The sequence below is a fragment of the Monodon monoceros genome, unplaced genomic scaffold (assembly GCF_005190385.1).
Source record: "Monodon monoceros isolate NGI ecotype Baffin Bay Population unplaced genomic scaffold, NGI_Narwhal_1 Super_Scaffold_18, whole genome shotgun sequence".
NCBI lineage: Eukaryota > Metazoa > Chordata > Mammalia > Artiodactyla > Monodontidae > Monodon > Monodon monoceros.
This window is the reverse complement of record NW_021703774.1, coordinates 73808562-73829943: the sequence shown is the minus strand read 5'-3', so window position 1 is coordinate 73829943 and position 21382 is coordinate 73808562. Positions and strand designations below refer to the sequence as shown.

The 21382-nt window shown below is 40.9% G+C and overlaps 1 protein-coding gene across 2 annotated transcripts in view; it reads right to left on the bottom strand.

The window, feature by feature from the left end:
- Positions 1 to 21382, bottom strand: part of OTUD7B (OTU deubiquitinase 7B) — a 52283-nt gene that overhangs the window by 8319 nt on the left and 22582 nt on the right. For both annotated transcript variants that reach the window (XM_029228601.1, XM_029228600.1), the window contains exons 2-6: positions 13261 to 13410; positions 9189 to 9377; positions 7096 to 7323; positions 5497 to 5598; positions 3834 to 3961 (exon numbers count right to left, since the gene is read on the bottom strand). In XM_029228601.1, coding sequence (XP_029084434.1) covers positions 3834 to 3961; positions 5497 to 5598; positions 7096 to 7323; positions 9189 to 9377; positions 13261 to 13345 — 732 coding nt within the window. In that variant the 5' untranslated portion in view covers positions 13346 to 13410. The remainder of the gene's footprint in view (positions 1 to 3833; positions 3962 to 5496; positions 5599 to 7095; positions 7324 to 9188; positions 9378 to 13260; positions 13411 to 21382) is intronic.

Sequence of the window (21382 nt, the reverse complement as noted above, 5' to 3'; positions counted from 1 at the left end):
AGCCTTCATGTGGCATTTGATCTCCTCAAACTTTCTTTTCGTTTTAGCTCACACAACACTACTTTCTCTTACCTCTCTGAACTCTGTCTACCTCAAAAATATTGATGTTGTGTCAATGATTTTAGCCTTGGTTCTTTCTAGGTTATCTTTTCTACTACTATAATCTCATCTACTGCTATCTACGTGCTCAGGATTCAAAAATCTTCTTCTCCAGCCCAGATTTCCTCATAATTTCTATGTTCACATCCAGCTGCCTACTGAAGACTGCCACCTGCCCATGACTACCTCAAACTCTGTGCAGTCAAAACTGAACTTCTACCTCTTCAAAAATCCTCTCTTCCTGTTTTCCTACCTTTGTAAACAACACTATCACCCAAACACCCAACTAGAAACCAGGGGGTTATCTACGACTCCTCTCCTTTCACCCAACCCATACCTGGGATGGGTGAAAGGATTTACTAACCCTTTAGTCAACAGTTACTAAGCATGAACTACGGCAATGGACCCTTAATTGGTTTTACTACTTCCAGTCATACATTCTTACGATCCGTTTTCTACAATGCTACCAGAAAGATTTTTCTAAAATTAAAATATGATGATGTTTGCTTCCTGCTACAAATTAAGACCTGTCATTACCTATTAGATACGGTTCAAACTCCTTAAGCATAGCAGAGACTCCACTTCCTGGCTCCCAACCCACTTCTCTAATACCATTTAATTAGTCGTAGTTCCTTGAATGCACTGTGTTGTTTTATACTTCTGAGCTTTTGTCTAGGTTGTGCCTTCTGCCTGGAGCAGCCCACTCCATATCCACCTGGTGAATAATTTCTCAACTGTCAGGAAAGAACTCAAGTATCACTCCTCTATGAAGCCCTTCCTAAATCTCCCGGGTACATCAACCACTCACTCCTTCCTTTGTGCTCTCCCTCCTCAACTGCTATGTAGACTTCTATCATAGAAGTCATAACCTGTTACTTTGTTGCAATTATGTATTTACATGTCCATCTCCTACTACTACTCCTAAGAACCAGGACCATGTTTTATGCAATATGCCTAGTACCTACTATGTGATCAGTAACCAGTAAATACATGCTCAGTAAAACTATTAACTTTTTATTAAAGGAGTGGAAGGAGTAGTACAAACAATCTTAAAATACCATATTGGCTTTAGGATGTATATGATGATTTGGAAGAAAGTCTATATTATTAATTATATTTGGCCTGTATAAGTGTTAAAATGAGTTTATACTTTAAACACACATTGACATAGTAGAAAGAATCACACTGGAAACATGAGAGGTATCAACAAATTTAACAGGAATTAAAGAGCTATTGTGACCACATTTTACTTTAACAATAAAAAAAAGACAAAGCTATTTTCAATGTGTAAAATTCTATCACAGATTTTTTCAACTAAAAATACAAAAGAACAATGCACAGGTTATATATGGGGTGCTCTGGTCACTCTGATAAATGGTCCCTGATACACATTCATGAGGATCTGTCTTCCTCTTGCTCTCACCTATTTTTGTTTGCTGTTTTTATACACACAGCCACTAGGTGGTGTACCCTTCTAGGCTGAAAATGTTCTTACTGTGTTTTACCACCATTTTTAACAACAAAACAAGGAGGCCTGGGAAATCAAAACCAATTTAGTTTGTTTGGTGTTTGGTACTGGCTGAAAGTAGCTCCCCAGTCCATCACCCCCTTCCCCACCCCACTATAATGCTATGAATGGTCTGAGCTAAAACAATTATCTTGTTTCCATGTGGAACTTTCAATGTGCTGGGCAAAAGGAGTAAAAAGATCACTCCTTCAATATCTACTATCCTCCAGGCATGTATTTCCATTTGAGGACTTTGAGAGGGAATAGATGGCTGACCAAGAATAGAACTTGGGTATTTCTGGGTCTCCTGGCTAAATACCATCATAATCTAACTTCACCTTTAAAATAGTAACTATAACAGCTTAATATAGCTGGAATTGGGCCTACCTATCCTCTGACTGTGGCTATCACGTCTACTTTACTAGCTGGCATGATCTGGTTTGGTCTCTTCCTGTCTCTGAAGTGGTCAAATCTAAGGTTCAGGTATAGCCTGAATTCAAAAATGAGGAAGGCAAACTCTAGGCTGGCTCTAGCTCAGGCAAAAAAAGCTCTCCACATAGTCCAGCTCAGCTCACCAGACTGCCAGGGGGTTTGGTGTCAATAAAGAATGCTGTTTACTTGGCCTTGCCCCTGTGCATTTCTTTCCCTCAGGAATCTTCCGGGGCAGACTGGCTGATCAAAGACCGGATTCTGATCTTAATATCATCCTAATTTTAAGGTTGAGTTCTTTATTTTTGAGAAAGAAACATAACACATTCTACTTCCATATTTTAAATCTTGAGAACATGAAATTCTAATAACTGAAACAAACAAAAGTCTGTTAGTTCTATATTATGGCCAGTTATGATAGAGCAATAAAAAGAGAAGGAAAAGAAGCTGGAAATTAAGTTTCTGAAGAGATATTCCCATATTAATGCCAGAAACACCCAGCTTTATATACATGGCAAGAATAAAAAAGATATACATGAAGAGCAGGAGATAAACATAGAAGACAGAGAACCAGGGCAAAAGGAAATAGGAAAACTCATTATCTTTATTTAACTGTATAACGTCATTATTAAAGGGAAGGGAATTGGCAAACTTTTTTCTGTAAAGGGCCAGACAGGAAATATTTTAGGCTTTGCGGTGGGGCAACGTGCAGCTTCTATATTCTGCTGCTGTAGCACAAACACATGTAAATGAATTGAGTTGGGGAGGCTGTGTTCCAATAAAAATTTTTTTTTAACAAAAACAGTTGGTGGGATTTGACCCACAGGCCATATTTTTTTTTTTTTTTTTTTTTTTTGCGGTACACGGGCGTCTCACCGTTGTGGCCTCTCCCATTGCGGAGCACAGGCTCCGGACGCGCAGGCTCAGCGGCCATGGCTCACAGGCCCAGCCGCTCCATGGCATGTGGGATCTTCCCGGACTGGGGCACAAACCCATGTCCCCTGCATCGGCAGGCGGACTTCCAACCACTGTGCCACCAGGGAAGCCCTACAGGCCATATTTTGCCCAGCCCGTTTATAGGGATGGAAAGTACAAACAGTCCAGTGTTACTTTTTTTCTTTTTTTTTTTTGGCTGCGTTGTGGTGGTGGGGACTGAACCTGGGCCATGGCAGTGAAACCGCCGGAGTCCTAACCACTGGACCCCCAGGGAACCTCCCAGTATTGCTTTCTTATACGAAAGCAGCCTTAACATTTACTAAATCCCTGAGAAGTACCAATTAAACTCAACTCAACATCTGCTGAACTTCTAAGAAGTACCATTCAAACTCATGCTTTTACAATTTTTTAACAGATAAACTGAACATACAAAACACGGTATATATGGCCCAAACTATTTTTACGCATTTACACTTCTATAATGGTTGAAAACGTAAGTCCTTAAAAATTGGTCTAGCCTTATTATATGCAAAAACACAAAACAACACAAATATCCTATGAGCTTGTCGTATTTCATTTTGCAAAAGACTGCCACTAAAGGCTTATTGAGTGCCTATCGGGTAGAAATGCACAACGTTAGATACCTCCTCTACAAGTCTCCACTTCCCCACACCAGTTCTCATAACTCTATCAGAAGGCATGTACCCTATGGTGGTATCTGAATTTTCAACCATTTCCAGGATTACAAGAGGAGTAACACTGACCTAAGCACCTAAGTAGGAGACATTTCCTACTGGTAGGCACTGAGCATTTCCCCTCGGTAACTTTGGGAAACAAGGTGCTCCTGCCCAAGCTCCCTCACCTCTTTATTCTGCTGAGTTTGCTGCCACCTCCAGCGCCGTTTTAATGCTTCCTTCTCCGCTCCCTTCTCCATTAGTGCATACAAAGCTTTCCGTAGCATCAAGTCTCGATCATGGAAACCCCACATCCCTATGGCAAGAAAACATTATGGTTAAGACACCCTACCCTCGACTCAACTCCACTTATTAATTATGATACACAGACCCTGGCATGAAGGAAATCAGGCTGAAGCCCAGGTTCAAAGAAACCCCTGCTGTGACTTGGGGGAAAGGTAATCAAGAAAGAAAAGATGTTCCTATTCTGGAGGTTCAGAAACTTTGAGAACCTGAAAGTGGGGGATATACCACATCCTACAGACTCCTGACAAGAAGCCTTTACTCGTGATACCAAGTCTAACAAATTAAAATACAGAGTGGGAATTCCCTGGCCATCTAGTGGTTAGGACTCCTCACTCTCACTGCCAAGGGCCTGGGTTCGACCCCTGGTCAGGGAACTAAAATCCCATAAGCCTTGTGGTGCGGCCAATTAAAAACAAATTTTTTTTAATAAAGTAAAATACAGAGTAGCAGCAGATAAGATGGGTCTGGTACATGGTAATCAGCATCAAAGCTTGAGGGGTGGTTGGAAAATGGGGACTTTTTTTAAAAGCTAAGGCAAATAATATATTGAATTATAAATAGGCATAACAATTTAAAGAAAACAAGTCGATAATTATGTAATATTTTTGTATGGTGACAGAAGGTAACTACACTTAACATGGTGATCATTTTGAAATATATAGAAATATTGAATCGCCATGTTGTGTGCCAGGGTACAACAGTGTTGTAGGTTAATTATACTTCAAAAACAAACCCACAGAAAAAGAGATCAGATTTGTGGTTACCAAAGGCAGAGGGAATTGGACGAAGGTAGTTAAAAGGTACAAAGTTCCATTTACAAGACTATTGAGTACTAGGGGTACAATGTACAGCATGATAAATATAATTACACTGCTGTACGTTATATATGAAAGTTGTTAAGAGAATAAATCCTAAAAGTTCTCATCACAAGGAAAAAAGAATTTTTTCTATCTCTTTAATTTTGTATCCATGAGATGATGAATGTCCACTAAACTTATTGTAATCATCTCATAATGCATGTAAGTCAAATCACTATGCTGTATAAAACTTATACAGTATGTATAATTATATCAATAAAACTGGAAGAGAAAAAAGAAAGAAAAAGAAAAATACATTATTCTAGATTAGACATACATTAAAAAATAATAATAAACAAGTTTCACAGGGGACTGATGAAAACGTATCTTTTTTATATACCAAAAGAATAAAGACTTAGTGGAATTATATGCATACACATACAGTATACTGCTTGCTTACTGCTGCGCATTACTTCTGGGGGCCAGTTCTCAGAGTGGGACTTGTGCTAAATCCTATGTACTCCATACGATTTCTCAACAAGACTGAAAAACTAGGGCAGGGCTCTCTTCCATCTCCTCCTGCACCAGTGAGCATGCACGCACGCACACACACACACACACACACATAGCCTTGCTCTGAGCCATCACTTCTGTCTGAGATCAAGAAGAGTCGGATCAAGTCCTTCACATGAGATTTAACTACTGCTTCCTTTCTATGACGGAATGAAGGACCATTTTCAAGACTCACCAAGAGAGGCTGCGTGCAGGAGGCAGTTTCCATCTCCAGTAGTTGCCAAAGGAAGGAGCCTCTGGCAGGTGGGGTCCACACTCACCCACCAGTTCAAACGCCCTACAGAAACAGGAGGAAAAGGAGAGGAGCAGATGGTGCATAAAGTTCTCCCTACTCCCCTATTTCTAAAACAGACTCCAAATTTGCCTCCTCTAGGAAGCCTATCCAAAATCAAACCATCACTCTATTACTCTGTGTATCTTCTTCACTTATATCTGGTTCATCAGAATCTGGTGAGCACAACTGGTTAGATCAGTTCTTAAGTAGCGACAATTTCGTCTCCAAAGGGACATTTGGCAACGTCTGGAAATATGTTTGGTTGTCACAAGTGGTGGGGAGATGCTACTGCCATCTAGTGGGTAGAGGCCAGGAAGGCTGCTAAACACAATATAATGCACAAGGCAGCTCACACAACAAAGAATCATCTGGTCTTAGGTGTCAGTAGCGCTAAGATTGAACAACCCTGGGCTGGATGATGAGGCCTAGGTCATAGGTCGAAATCTGTGTTGGCTACTTGGTCTGGCTCTGATTTCTTCACTCTGGTCAGGAGACCAGCAGACACTGTAGCAATAAAGGTCAGCACAAATCCATCATCAGTAAAAGAAAAACAAGCCAACATGCATATTCAAAGTGTCACGCAAGTATCATCTGCGTATATGACAGTAAGCATGCCACCATGTATGTGGCACGACTTCAAAGACATGAGCAACAAGACAAAGTACTTAAAATACCCAAGAAAATGATTCTCAATTCTGCAGTCATCCTATAATTGCTGATCCATTACTTATACAAGGAAAATAATTTATGAATAATGCTTAAAAGTTTTTTTGAATTACTGGACAGTCTACTGAAAGAAAAACTGGCCTATAATCACAGCAGTCAGATAAACTGCTTACTACTTAAAAAACTGTAAATAGATGCACACGATTAGTATAGAAGGGCACAAAATGAAAAACAAGACCTTCCTTTCTGTGCCCCCACCTCCCACCCCCCCGTCCTTCTTCCATGGGAGGTTTTTAATAACTGACTAGCTTTCCCAGAAATCCCAGCTGCCTCACCCCAACATACCAATAAATTTTAAATATAATTTAAGACAAACATAATTGTAAAGGTAAATAAATCTTTTGGGAAAGGTTCGTATAAATAAATGTGACTTAGTTTAATCACCGCTGTGCATCATGTACAGCATTGGTTCTTGGAACCAACCATCTACAGCATTGGAACACACAAGGTGTTCCAGAGCCAATTATAATTCATTTGTATTTTTTTCATGTATTGATTTTTAGGTATTGATTTGTAGGCCTTTCACATGTGTATCTGGTTTCCCTTCAATCAAACAGGAAATTTCCAGAGGAAAGTGTCTTATTTGTGTCCTTCCTTTAACTTGAAGAAGCACCTAGCTCAGTACATGTCTCTCTGACTGACTGCCAAGTTTGACTGCAATCAATCAGATCGCAGGCTTAGACTGGAAGCCGCTTGTCAAGCCCAGCCCCTCCACATGGCTGCCTAGATGTGGAGAGCAGAGGGAAGAGCATGGGAAAGGAAGTGCTCACTGACCTGCCTGCTCCAAGGCAACCAGCATGGACTGCTCAATGAGGTCTCTCTCTATGAAGCTGCGAAAGTCTTCATTGTACACAGTGAGATCTGGAAGCTGGAAGGCACAGATGGGCATTTCCAGGGGGTGCTCACTGCTCCCCCCACCCCCACCATTGGAGGAGACATGGGACCGGGCCAGGGAAACAATGCTGGAGCTGGCGTGGGAGATGCCCCTAGACAGGCGTTTTTCTGCAATGAGAAATGGAGTCACCTTAGAACAAACACAACCCACTCAGAGAACTTTCCACTCATGAGGTGATGGTTACCTCTTGACAAGGTTTCCAGTCAGGGAAAAACTGTAAGTCTAACTGGCTACCAAATTTCATGACCCTCTTTCTCATGCCAAATACAGTTGGAGAAACATAGAAAGTGGCGTTTTCACAGGCACTCGCATTAGCACCAAATATACGTTCCTCTTTCTACCCTTTTGCCTGAACTTCTCTCCACGACACTGTCTTCTTCCACTTCCATTTCCCAACATAATAGGGACCCTTCATTTGGCAACTTAGTCATTGTTTGGTGGGAGGAAGAGGGAATAAGGGAAATGGAGTTTCATTTGGCTACACTGAGTCAAATAATCTCTCTGATAATTTTCAGGGCCTTGGAGAATGTAGAAAAGGATTTCCGTTATAGAAAATTAATGACAAATCTTACACGTTCAGGAACTTTCTTATCTACCATCAATAACGTTTATTTACATTATTTACTACAACTATTCTTGATACTCATATTTATCAGAAGTTTATAGGTACAGCCAATTCTTACTTAACATACTACAGAGGAAGGCGGTAATATAGATAGTGCCCCAAATTATTTCATTTGTTTTGAATACATGGCACTTATAATTCTCCAGCAGATATTCCAGTGTGATCATAATTTGCTCAGTATAGTATTGAAATTCATTTGCATGGCTTGAGTTATATAATGACTATCAGAAAGACCTAAAAATTATATTGGGTATCAGGTCTTAATCCAATATCTGCCAGGGATGATGCATAAAGTAAGTAGTTAAAGTTATTTTATAGTGTTATTTTTTAAACTCTTTTTAAAGGTATTTTAAAAGTACCACATGCCCATAGTAAAAAATCAAAATACTACCAAAAGGTTTGAAGTGTTACAAAGAAATGTCCCTCTCATTCAAAATTCCTGATCCCTTCCCCAGAGGCGACGTTTTGTATCCTTCTAGAATTTTTTTGCCATGCCGTGCGGCGTGGTATGTGGGATCTTAATTCCCCAACCAGCGATTGAACCCGTGCCTCCCTGCAGTGGAAGCACGCAGTCCTAACCACTGGACCACCAGGGAATTCCTAGAATTTTTTATGCACATAGAAGCACAAATAACTTTTATAACAATTTTTAAAAACATAAACAGGAACATGCTATATATACTGTTCTGCATCTTACCTTTCTCAATAGATTTTAGAGATTTTTCCAAAATAGCACATCAAGTTCTACTTAATTCTTTCTAATGGCTGCCAAGTATTCCATAATATGGATGATTACAATTTATTTAACCACTCCTCTATTAATGGATAATTAAAAGTTGTTTTCAAGCTTTACACTACATGTCTTTGTGTCTATTTATGAATTAGGTAAGTATGTATTTATTTAAAAGGATACACACCACACACAGACACACACACACACAACACATATATGATAAATTCCTAGAAGCAAAATTGCTGAGATAGAGTATACGTGCATTTAAAAATTTTGACAGATACTAATAAATATTAACAAAATATCCTCCAAAGGGGTAGATGATAGTGATGCTTTGAATTCTATCTTTATGTGTACCTTATCTCAACAATTAGATCGTTATTCTTCTTCCTCTATCCCTTTGAAGATGGCATTTATACAGGATGGCACTCAAGATGCAGAAAGTGAGGGGTTCCAGCATCTGGACAGGCTGAGGTCACCTCTGATCATTTGGTTGGGGAGGTGGGGGAGGAATGGAATCATCTCTAAAGGATCACTAAATTCTCTGACTGGTCAGCAGCTGCCTCCCTTTCTTTCTGCTCCGCATATGGAAACAGCCCTCAGCACCCCAATACCTTGAACGATGTCATCTTGCCGCTGTAGGGTGGGTCGGGGAGGGCGAGTAGACTCTCTATCAGAAAACCCTTTCTCAGGGGTCCTGGAGCCACCACTCCCCTCACTAAAGGGTGGGGGCAGGTTCCCAGCATGGACCTGACGTAGCTGTTCAAAATCACTGAGGGCGGCGCTCACATCCCAATTCTTTCCTGTCAGGACACAAAGCAAAAAGTGAATTGGGAGCTGAGAGTATAGAAAAATTGAGGAAAGATACAGAACCATCATTCTAAGCATCTTATCAAAACCAGCGAGCATATACTCATGCGTACCTCAGTCATTCTCCTTTTCCTTCCCCTACTTTAATTTCCTTCATAACACTTCGATCTGGAATACCACAACTTCTTTATTTACTTATCGTCTATTTCCTAAGAAAGCCCTGTGTGCATACAGAATTTGTTTCTCTGAACTGAAAGGGCCCTTGGAGACCTAGTAACCTCATTTTACAGATAAAGGAAATGAAGCCTAAAGAAGTAGAGTTACTTGCCCAAAGTCACGGGTAGTTCACACCAGGGCCTCAGCTGGACTCAAGCCCAGGTCTCCTAATTCTGAGATCCAGAGAGTTCTGAGCCTAGATGTGCTCTGGGGTGTCCTAAACCACCTGAAACTGTATACAAAGTTAGAGGTATGTGTGTTTTTCTAAAGAAAGAGCTGATAGCTGCCATCAGGTTATCAAAGGGAATTGTTAATTCCCCTCAAATTTAAGAATCACTACTCTGCTGAAAATAAACACCCGAGGGATAGATTTGTCACAGCAGATTTTTCAGTTGCTTTCTCCAGTTAAATTAGTCAATAAATAACATATTGCATAATTGTTCACACTTCTTTCTGTTCTATTCCATTTGTCACCACCTTAATTCAATTCCTATATCACCTAGTGTCCCACCTCCAATCTACTCTAAAGGATCCCATGAGATTAATCTTTCTACAGCACAATTCCGATCATTTCAGTTCCATAATCAAATTTTTAGTGGCTTACCACTACCTACAGAATAAAGTTTAGCCTCCTTTGTCTGACGTTCAAGGCTTTCTATGACCTTGCTTACTTTTCTAACCTTTCCTCTGTGCTTCAACTTCCCTGGCTATGAAAGTGGAGGTGATAATACACAGGATTGTTAAGAAGATTAAATTAACTGAAAGCACTTAAAACAGTGCTTGGCACACAGAAAGTGTTATATATGTATTTACTGCCATTGCTGTTATGCTTCTTGTTATAATTATAATTCTCCAGTTAAGCTGTATTAATCATCCATGCCAGATGAATTTATTTCTGAGCCATTAGATTCACCACTTGCTCCAACTCCCTTTGCTCACTCTGCACTCTGCATCAGTCATACTGGCCTCTTTGCTATTCCCAGAAATGTGCTAAGACTGCTCCCACCTACAGCCTTTCCACCAACTATTCCCACTGCCTAGAAGGCTCCTTCTCCAATATATCTACACAATTCCTCATCTCCTTCAGATATTTGCTCAAATGTCACACTCTTAATAAGGCCTACCCTGACTACCCAACTAAAACTCACAACCTACCTCATCATTCCCCTTACCATTTTCCACAGCACCTAACACCTTATACTATGTACTTTACAACTTACTTGGTTATCATGTTTATTGTTTATTGACTATCTCTCAGGCTAGAATGTAAGGGCAGAGATTTTTGCTTGTTTTGTTTTGTTCAAGCATCTAGAACCTAGTACATAATAGGTACTCAATAAATATTTGTTAAAGAATGGAGGACTTTTGTTCTGAACCAATGAATGAATAAATGATTTGTCTTGAGCACTGGATAGTTATCTCCAACTGTCTGCTAAAGTCCTTAAAATCAGGTCCTCCTAACAGTCAACATGTCTAAAACTGAACGTCCATCATCTTCCCTCCTAAAGCTTGCTTCTTCTCCTTCTTCTATAGTCCCTAAATCAGTAATGGCATCACAGCCCCTCCAGGCCAGAAACTACAGTCATTTCAGCTCTTCACCATTCCTCAGACCCCACTCCTCCTCTTCCCTCACTGTCTACTCAGTTCTCAAGGTGGTTTGTACCCTTGAAACATTTCTCAAATCTATTCTTTCTTGTCCATTTTTATTGTCACTACCCCAATTCAGGTCCTCATATTTTCACCTGGCCTTTTGGGAGGGGGCTCCCTAGTCTCTCTACTCTTAGTCCCCTCCCTCTATAATTTGTTCTTTACACTACAACCAGGGTTAACTTTCAAAGGAAAAAGCAAGAGACAGAAAGATAGAGACAGAAAATGAGGATCAGGTCCTTTGGTTCCCTTTCTAAATTATACCTTAAATCTACCCAGTTCTCACTCTGCTGTTACCACTGTAGTCCAAGTCACCATCACCTCTCACCTGAACTATGGCAACATTCTTAACTGATTTTACCACTTCATCTCCGGCCACCTTCCAATCGGTTCCATATCTTTTATCAGTACACTGTTCAGAAACTCAAACCCAATCATTTCACTCCCCTGATTAAAATCCTTCACCAGCTTCCCACCGAACATACACTGAAATGCACAACCCTTACCATGGCCTACAAAGGCCCCCCATATTCTGCTTCCTGCTTATCTAACCAGCTTCCTACCACTCTTTCTTGTACTACTCTTCCTACCTCGCTCACTATCAGTGCCAAACTCTCTCCCACCTCAGGGTCCTTGTATAAGCTACTTTTTTTTACATAAACACTCTGTGCTACATCCCTTTGTCTTGCTACTCCTGTGCATCCTTCTGTGTTCAGTTCACATGTCACTTCTTCAGAAAAAGCCTTTCTGAACTCTATATCCAAATTAGGTTTCTCTCTTAAACTTCCACAGCACCCTCAACTTTTCTTTCATAGTATGAGTGTGTGTGCACACGGGTGTGTGTGAGAGAAAGAGAGACGACATGCAAGCATTAACTTGTAACACACTTGTTAAAAGCCAGACTCTGAAACCAGATGGCCTAGGTTCAAATCCTACTTAACTTCTTGGACCTCAGTTTTTAAGCTGTAATACTGGGATAATAAAACCTATTTTGCAGAATGGTTGTGAGAATAAAGTAATATATTTCAAGTGCCCCACACATATTGAACACATAGAAGTGTTCAACACATGTTACAAGAGGAAGAGAAGGCATTTGAGCTGAATCCGGAAGGATGAGGAAAATTTCAAGAGAATAACGGAGGAAAGGACACTGCAGACTTAGGAGACAACTTAATATGATCAGGGAAAGGAAACAGGTCAGGCCTGGCTGGAGCACAGGAACTGTGGGAGAAGGTAGTAGGAGATGAAACTGAAAATACAAGTTAAGGGCAAAGCCATACTGAATTATCAAACTAGAATTTAAACCCTGATCTTCCGTTTCCAAACCAACATTATTCTCACAGGTGCCTAAGTAAATGTCATATTGCCACACCTTACTAAGGGCTGACAACCTAGAAAATTACCTATGTGTGCTAAGAACTTGCTCCTTCCCCCACAGGCTCACCTATTTGCGTCATTATATATTTTCACCAAAAAGCATCTGTTAACTATGACTCCAAACAAAGAATCCTACTGACATGAGGCCAAACCTAAAGGACCTTAAAATCTAGAACATTCACACTTACGTATACATACAGATATAAGTAAACAAAAGCAGCTAAATGAAAACATTAAATTAATCCACTCTATATAGAATGACCCATACAAGTTAGGGAAGGAAAGACAAAAAACATGAATGCTCCCAAATATGAAAATCTAATCATTTATACATAAAAAGGAAGTCTTACAGATCTAAAATTATGGTTTTAGTGGACTAATATCAAATTTCACTTGCATTACCTGAGCTTAAATTGACAGTGGAGAAAGCTACCCAAAAATTCAAGGTGAAAAGGGAATTTTGCATTTTAAAATTATGGTGGGTAATACACAAAGTAGATTATTAGAAGTAACTTAAATGTAAGGCCTACCATACACAAAGTGTCTTTCTGTTCACCTTAAATGTTCCAAATCATCCTAACAATAAATATCACATCTTATTTTCTCTCTTCTCATTCTCCCCCAAAGACTCCTTACCTTCCAGGAGATCTCGGGCCAACCCTGGCTCTGCTCCTGTGGAACGGACAAAATCTGACAGGACAGCATCCATGTCCAGGGTCATGTGATCATTAAGTACTTTCAGGCAGCTGATGTAGGGAGGACATAGATCAAAATTCAGGCCTCCACCTGAGGAGGAAATAAACACATAAGGCCCAAATTACACTGGAACGGGATGATCATAGCCCAATTTCAGCAGCTTCCTAACCAAATGGGGAAACTAACTATCCTAGCTCATTCATTTCAGTAGAATTTATTATAAAGAGTAACATTTAGTTTCCTAATTTCTCATTAACATTAGTTTTTTTCCCTTTTATTATGTAAGTTTCAGGTGTCTAGCATTACAGTTCAACATCTATAAACACTACAGTCATCATCATCACAAGTCTAGTTACCATCCATTACATACAGTTCACCCACTTCACCTATATTAATTTCTTAACTACTACATAAACCACAAAACCATAATACCACTCCAAATAATGCTCTTCCTCTGCCTTTCTAGAGTATTACATTTCTAGCCATCAGTTTGCTTATCCAAACTAATGGAAGGAAGCAGCAAACTACCACCCTGAAGAATTCCCCACCTGCATTATTCTCTTACATAGCACCTGTTTATTTCCTTCTTGGCACTTGATATACCCTAAAATTATTTTAGTTGGTTGCTGTCTAGCCTCCTCCTCCAACATAAAAGTTTCCTGAAAGTACAGAGCTTGTGTGTTTTGTCCACTAATGTATCCCCAGCATGTATCCCTTGGCACAGTGCTTGGCAAACGGCTCTCGGCAAACATTTTACTGAATGAATGAATACTATACACTGAATAACTTTAGAGTTGACTAGTACTCTGATGCTAGCTGAGGAAATGGGAGGAGCAAACTGATATCTAAACTTAATCAAAATAGGGACTTCCCTGGCGGTCCAATGGTTAGGACGCTGTGCTTCCGCTGCAGGGGGCGTGGGTTCGATGCCTGGTCGGGGAACTAAGATCCCACAAGCCGAGCAGCGCGGCCAAAAAAATTTTTAAAAATAAGAATACTCAAAATAAAACAATCTGCGATTATGCAAAGCAGAGTGGAGATCCCAAAGGTTCATAACAAAGGTCAATCTTTGTCCACTAACTTCATGAACCCAGGAAACATGCCTTTCTCCACTCAGGACAAATGACCACCAAGTAAGTTCACCTGAAAAAGATCGCTTCTTTCAGACTTGACTTTGGCAGAAACTATGTCCCTGACCTGTTGGCCTGGCACCAATCCACATTCCTCTGAAGTTAGCAGTCCCAGCGGAGGGAGCAATAACCGAGTGAAAAACAACTTCTCACCAAAATCTGCCACTTCAGACAGGTTTACAGTTCTCTGTAAAAGAGGACTTGTTGGTAAAGTCACCAGGCACATACCTGCCCCACCAAACCCACCAGTCCCCTGCTTTGGCAGAATGCCAAAAGTAGAGTTCTCAAAGGCAACAGAGTGGCTCCGGTGACTATCTCTTCAGAAGCATCTCCTTCTAAACAACCTAAACTCTAAGGGTGATTCTCAGGTACTTTTTCATCATACCTCCCCTGACCCCAAGACACAGATTCTTTAGTGGTGTGATCAGATCCTAATTATCTAAATTCCTTAGAAATAGTAAGGCAAATAAAAAGCAGTGATTTGTGGGTTATAAAACCGGTAGGCCACTAACTTAATAACTTCATGTAAAAATTTTTTTTTTTTTTTTGGAGAGAGATGGCAAAATATACTTGTACTGTTCCATGAGTACAAGAGGTCCAGGAGCAGAGGGACAAGTTTAATTCCTATTTGTGCCGCAACATCTAGCACAGCATCTACATTACTGTCGACAGTCAATAAACACCTGATGAATAAATGATTAAGTGACTAACTGAACCTCCACATCAGCCACCACCAAACCAATCAATTTGAGGCTTAACTCAGAAGATCAGAAATGTGAGGGTGGGACTTCCCTGGTGGCGCTGTGGTTAAGAATGCGCCTGCCAATGCAGGGTACATGGGTTCAATCCCTGGTCCGGGAAGTTCCCACGTGCCGCCGAGCAACTAAGCCTGTGCACCACAACTACTGAGCCTTCACTCTAGAGCCCGCGAGCCACAACTACTGAGCCTGCAAGCTGCAACTACTGAAGCATGCGCACCTAAAGCCCATGCTCCACAACAAGAGAAGCCACCGCCATGAGAAGCCCGCGCACCACAACGAGGAGTAGCCCCGCTCACCACAACTAGACAGAGCCCGCACCCAGCAATGAAGACCCAACACAGCCCAAAATAAATAAATAAAAACAAAAATAAATTTTTAAAAAAACATAAAAAGAAGAGAAATTCAAGGGTACTTCATCTTTCACATCACCCCACTATTTCTAATGGTCTGTCCCAGTCCCAATCCATCTCTCAAAGTTTTACAAACTCTCCTTTCTAAAGAGACATCAACATACTGTCACTTCCACCACCCTCGTATCAGAAGAGTTCTACCTACACTTATATATATTAGCTGGGTGACTTTGGTCAAATTACTTACAGGGTGTCAGTTGCTTCTTGTATATCCTAGACTTGGATTCAATGACTTCTAAGATTCTTCCCAGGTTTAAAAAATGAACTTCTTTAGTTCACTACAGCCTCAGAAACTATGATCCTTACATTCTCTTTTGGTCTGCATATTATCAATGTCTAATTTACTTCCATTTTAATATCACAACTGTCAGAAAAGACTACCATTACATAAAGAACTTTTGGCCTAAGATACCTCAAATTCAAAATGTTGTTGTTTTTAAACAACTTAGTTCCTCAGATAAAATACTTAAGAATTAAATTCCTTCAAAATTCACAGATGAATGAGTGGTTTCCCTTTCCTCTAATACAGACAAGAATTCCTTCTTCAAGCCCATTTTAGTCACTGTCTTAGGTCACAGGGCATGGTAGCAGCCCAAATAACTTAAACACATGAATAATCTAAAACCAAGAGCACAGCTGCAAAATGAATTTCAACCTTCTCTCTTAAAAAAACATGCAAAGGAACTTGGTAAAGCCACTCTAATAACTTACTGAAAGGATGTGGGAAATATACAGTAAGTACACAAATAACAATCAACAAAAAGGTACTCAGCAGAAGAGAGGAGTTGATTAAGCCACAGGCTTATAGGCAATTTCCCAGCCAGCCAGAGGCTTTTGAGTGAGAGAAGCCAATGAAAACCATCGATGTCATGGCATCGTAGACCTCATATGTCAATGTAGTAGGATATTCTTTTAAAAAAATATTTTTAGGGCTTCCCTGGTGGCGCAGTGGTTGAGAGTCCGCCTACCGATGCAGGGGACACGGGTTCGTGCCCCGGTCCGGGAAGATCCCACATGCCACGGAGCGGCTGAGCCCGTGAGCCATGGCCACTGAGCCTGCGCGTCCGGAGCCTGTGCTCCACAGCAGGAGAGGCCACAGCAGTGAGAGGCCCGCGTACAGAAGAAAAAAAAAAAAAGTTAAAAAAAAATTTTTTACAAATAATTTCCAAAAAAAAAAAAAGAATTAATTCTGAGTAAGTCATCTGAAAAATAAATAAATAAATAATTTCAAGGTCCAACATTATCTAGAATGACTTGCTCAAAAATTCGAAGCACTAAACCAAACTTCTTGGCAGCCCATTCTTATATTTGATGTCTCCAGGTGCATGCCATAGACTCCACCCTAACCCCACCCAACAGGTGAGGACTGCAGCTTTTGTTACATCACCACCAACACCTGGCTGGAGCTTCTTAAATTCCAAATGGGAATATCCAAGGCAATGACTAAGACTCATAGTCCTTGACTCTCAGCACACAGGAAGGAAAAAAAAGAAAACACTGGCTTTCAAACTTTCAAATGAAACAGAAGAGGTACTCAAATATTTGTTGATTGAATGGTGTTTAGACAAATCTAAACTGGAGTCAAAATCCTCCAACCTTCCAATTGGTGGGACTTTAGCGATTATTTAAACCAATGTCTGCCCCAATGCAAGAATCCTTCTATTACATCTCTGACAGATAAATCATCCAGTCTCCACATGAATACAAGCTCTGATGGAGACTCATTTCTTTGCCACAATGTCCATTTTATTGTTGGACAGTTCTAATTGTTAGAAAATGCTTTTTTAAACTAAATCACCAGCCCCCTCTCTCTCTCACATAATGGTCCTTGATCTCTTCTCTAGAACAATAAAATCTACTCCCAGGAATGATGGAATTTTCATGGAAAAGGAACAGATAAAGCATTTCTTTCCATAAAAATGTGTTGTAGGTCAACACTGCAATGTTATCATAAGCCAGCCAGTGCCTTTTTTTTCTTTTACAAAATTCTTCCTTATATCAATACTTGCTTTTACCTGTATTCATTCATAAATGTTTATGCTGACCCTACAGTACAAACTCAACAAGTGGAATAAATGAAGTCATGTACCTTGTTCAAAATTCACTTCTGCTGCTATCTTTGCCTCTCATCCCTACTTCCACACTTTCATGCCCTCTTGAAGTGATGACAGCAATCAAGAATAAAAACTAACAAGTTAATATTAAGTAAGCACTTTCAAAAACACTATCTTATTCATTAACAACAAAACCCCTAGAGCAGGCTTATTATTCCCAGTTTACAAGTAGAGAAAGGTATAAGGTTTGAAAAGTCAGGTGGGTTACCCAAAGTCTGAACCCAGATATTTTGAACACATGCTCTCTCTACTGTACCATGCTGCTTCCCTAGGGACTAAGTCATTACTGATTCCCAGAACTGCACTGATTCTTATCCATTCAATTCTTTCACCATAGGAAAGGGCTGTGCCTATCTCTCAGTGTTTATTAATGACTTAGACACCTGCCTTATGTTTTCCTCAGTTCAAAGCCTACCACCTTCCTGAGCAATTTCAACACCCACCTGCATAATCCATCCAACATTTCTGCCTTAGAGTTTCATAATCTCATCAAACGCAAAGACCTCCATCTCCACTTCAACAACTCAGTCCTGGACCCTGCCATGCCCTGAAACCATTCCACCTCTAAATCTTCAACTCCCAACATCTTACTCTGTCTACAACCTCATCTCCCTCCAGCTTTTCCTTACTACTAAACCTGCTACCTCACCTCAAGACATCCTCACCTCAGACTAAGACATCCAATTCCTTAACCACCTTATTCATTAATTCAACAAAAATTCATTGAGTGCCTACTCTGTGTCAAGCACTACGGTCAGAACTACGAACACAACCATGAACTAGACATAATCTCTATCCTCACAAAGGTTCCAGTATGGAGGAAAAAACCCACAAAATTTCACAATTATAATCATAATAGGGAAAAATATTGGGGGGAGGGGTGTTATAGCCTATAGGGAGTCAGGAAAAGCTTTCCCAAGAAAGTGACATTACACCTAAGGACTGACAAACGAGTAGGCATTGGAGACAAACTAAGAAAGAAAGAATGCTCTTAGCAGAGGAAACATATCAATGTTCTGTGGCAAGGAGGAACACAGAAGTGAAAATGGTGCAAAATGAGGATGAAGAAAGGGCCTAGGGCTTCCCTGGTGGCGCAGTGGTTGAGAGTCCGCCTGCTGATGCAGGGGACGCAGGTTCGTGCCCCGGTCCGGGAAGATCCCACATGCCGCGGAGCGGCTGGGCCCGTGAGCCATGGCCGCTGAGCCTGCGCGTCTGGAGCCTGTGCTCCGCAGTGGGAGAGGCCACAACAGTGGGAGGCCCGCGTACCGGAAAAAAAAAAAAAAAAAAAAAAGAAAGAGCCTAGTGGACCCTAATGAAGATTGAGATTTTATCCTAAAAGTAATGAGAAGGCTTTGAAGGGTTGTAGGCAGGGATAGGACATGATCAGATTTAAATCATTAAAAGATCATCCTGGTTGCAGTGGGAATAGTTTGTAGGGAACACAAGTGGATTTAGGGAGACTTGTTTAGAAAACTGCTGGAAAAGAGATGATGGTGAGCTAGACTAGGATGAGAGCGGAGAAGACTGAGAAAAACAGATAGATTCCACTTTGTTCCTTCTTACCTACCTGAACGTGAACACAATGAGTGATGACTTTATTTTCCTGTAAAAACCTATCCTTATCCTTCCATTTCATTGGCCCAACCTGGATGGACCCCACATTCAACTTCTCTGCTACTAAATAGGGCTACTGCACAAGACAAGATCACATAATACTACAGAGCAAAGTGACTACAGATATATGGTGTTCCATCTCATTCCTTTCAGTGAAACACTGCAGTCTTTTGCTTGACTTTGGTACCTAACCAGTCTTCTCAGCTACTACCCCACACCTTTGCCATTCTCCCTGAGCCTCCCACCAAAACCTTATTACCTCCCTTACTCCTGGTAGATGACCTTCCCTCTGACTTCACAGAAAAAATAATGAAACGAAGCAAAAGGAGTTCCTTCAGGCTTCCTCCTCTGCCCTACCTGCTGGCTGCTATTCTCTTCTTCCCTGCAAAACTCCTTAAATTAGACTACAGTCACTGATGCTACTTTCTCACCTTATGGTCAGTCCTCGACCTATTAAAATGGGCTTCTATAGAAAGACAACGGCACCACTGTCTTATAGATAAGATCATCACCATCCTCCTTGCTGCTTATCTAAAGTATCTTTGTAGGGACTTCCCTGGTGGTGCAGTGGTGCTCAAGTCCTGGTCCAGGAAGATCCCACATGCCGTGGAGCAACTAAGCCCATGTGCCACAACTACTGAGCCTGTACTCTAGAGCCCATGAGCCACAACTACTGAGCCCACACTCTAGAGCCCACAAGCCACAACTACTGAGTCCACGTGCTGCAACTACTGAAGCCCGTGCGCCTAGAGCCCATGCTCCACAACAAGAGAAGCCACCACAATGAGAAGCCCACACACCGCAACGAAGAGTAGCCCCCACTCAACGCAACTAGAGAAAGGCCGTGCGCAGCAACGAAGACTCAACGCAGCCAAAAATTAATTAATTCATTCATTCATTTTAAAAAATGCATTCACAGTCTCCAACTCTTTCCAACTCACCCAGGAATCCCACAGGCACTTCAAGCTCAGCACATTAAAAAAATGAGCCCATTCTCTATCTCTGTCCCCCACCCTTTCAAGCTATTCTTCTTCTGGTATTGCCTATTCTACAAGCGGTACCACCATCCCTCCTATCACTCAGGTCACAAGCCTGGGAACCACCCTGGATTTCTCTTGTGCCTTATCCTCGCTCACAAATAGTCCTTTATTAAGGTTTACTAATTTTAACCTTAAAAAATTCTCAAATCCATCCAACACCTTCAGATGTTCATAACCTGGACCCCAGTAAGTAGCTTCCTAATTTCTCCCTCTTCCTCTCTCCAGCCACTTTTCACAATGGTCGCTTGTAGAGGCTGATCAATCTAAAATACAAATATGATAGTATTATATCCCACTGCTCTGAATTCTTTATTGGATCGTCAGTGACTAAAGCTTAATATCCAAATTCCTATACATGGCAAACGAGGCCCTTCATGATCTAGCTCTACCTAACCCTCCAGCCTTATCTACCTCCCATCATTCCCCTCCTTGTACTGGTAGTTCCCCAAGCATACACTACGTGATTCACATTTCAGTTCCTTTGTGAATGTTGTTCCCTCTGCCTGGAACGACTCCTGGCCTAGCAGGTGAATTTTTATTTCTTCTTTAAGGCTAACTTAAGTATTACCTCACCTGCAAAACCTTCCCTGGCTTCTCAAGTTAAAGTGCCTGCTTCCTCCTTGGTGTTACATCTTGTACTCTAGCTCTATCGTATTCTTTATCACACTGCACAGTATTTGTGTTTATTTACATGTCTGTCTCCCCACTAAACCATGAGTAATTTGAGGGCAGGAATCTTGTCTTGTTCATCCTGTATTCCTAGCATCCAAGCACCTGGGAGGTACTCAATTTTTGTTCAGATGAACTGAATTCTACTCGTACAGTATCCCACTACACACACACACACAAAACAGTATTGTCGATAATCAGATAATCAGTGTTGTAAACAGGCAAGTCATCTCAAAGTGTTTACAGTGTTGTAAACGCTGCTCATCTCAAATACATTTGCTTAAGATTGTAATATGATCTTATTTGCAACAGATTTCTCTCCCT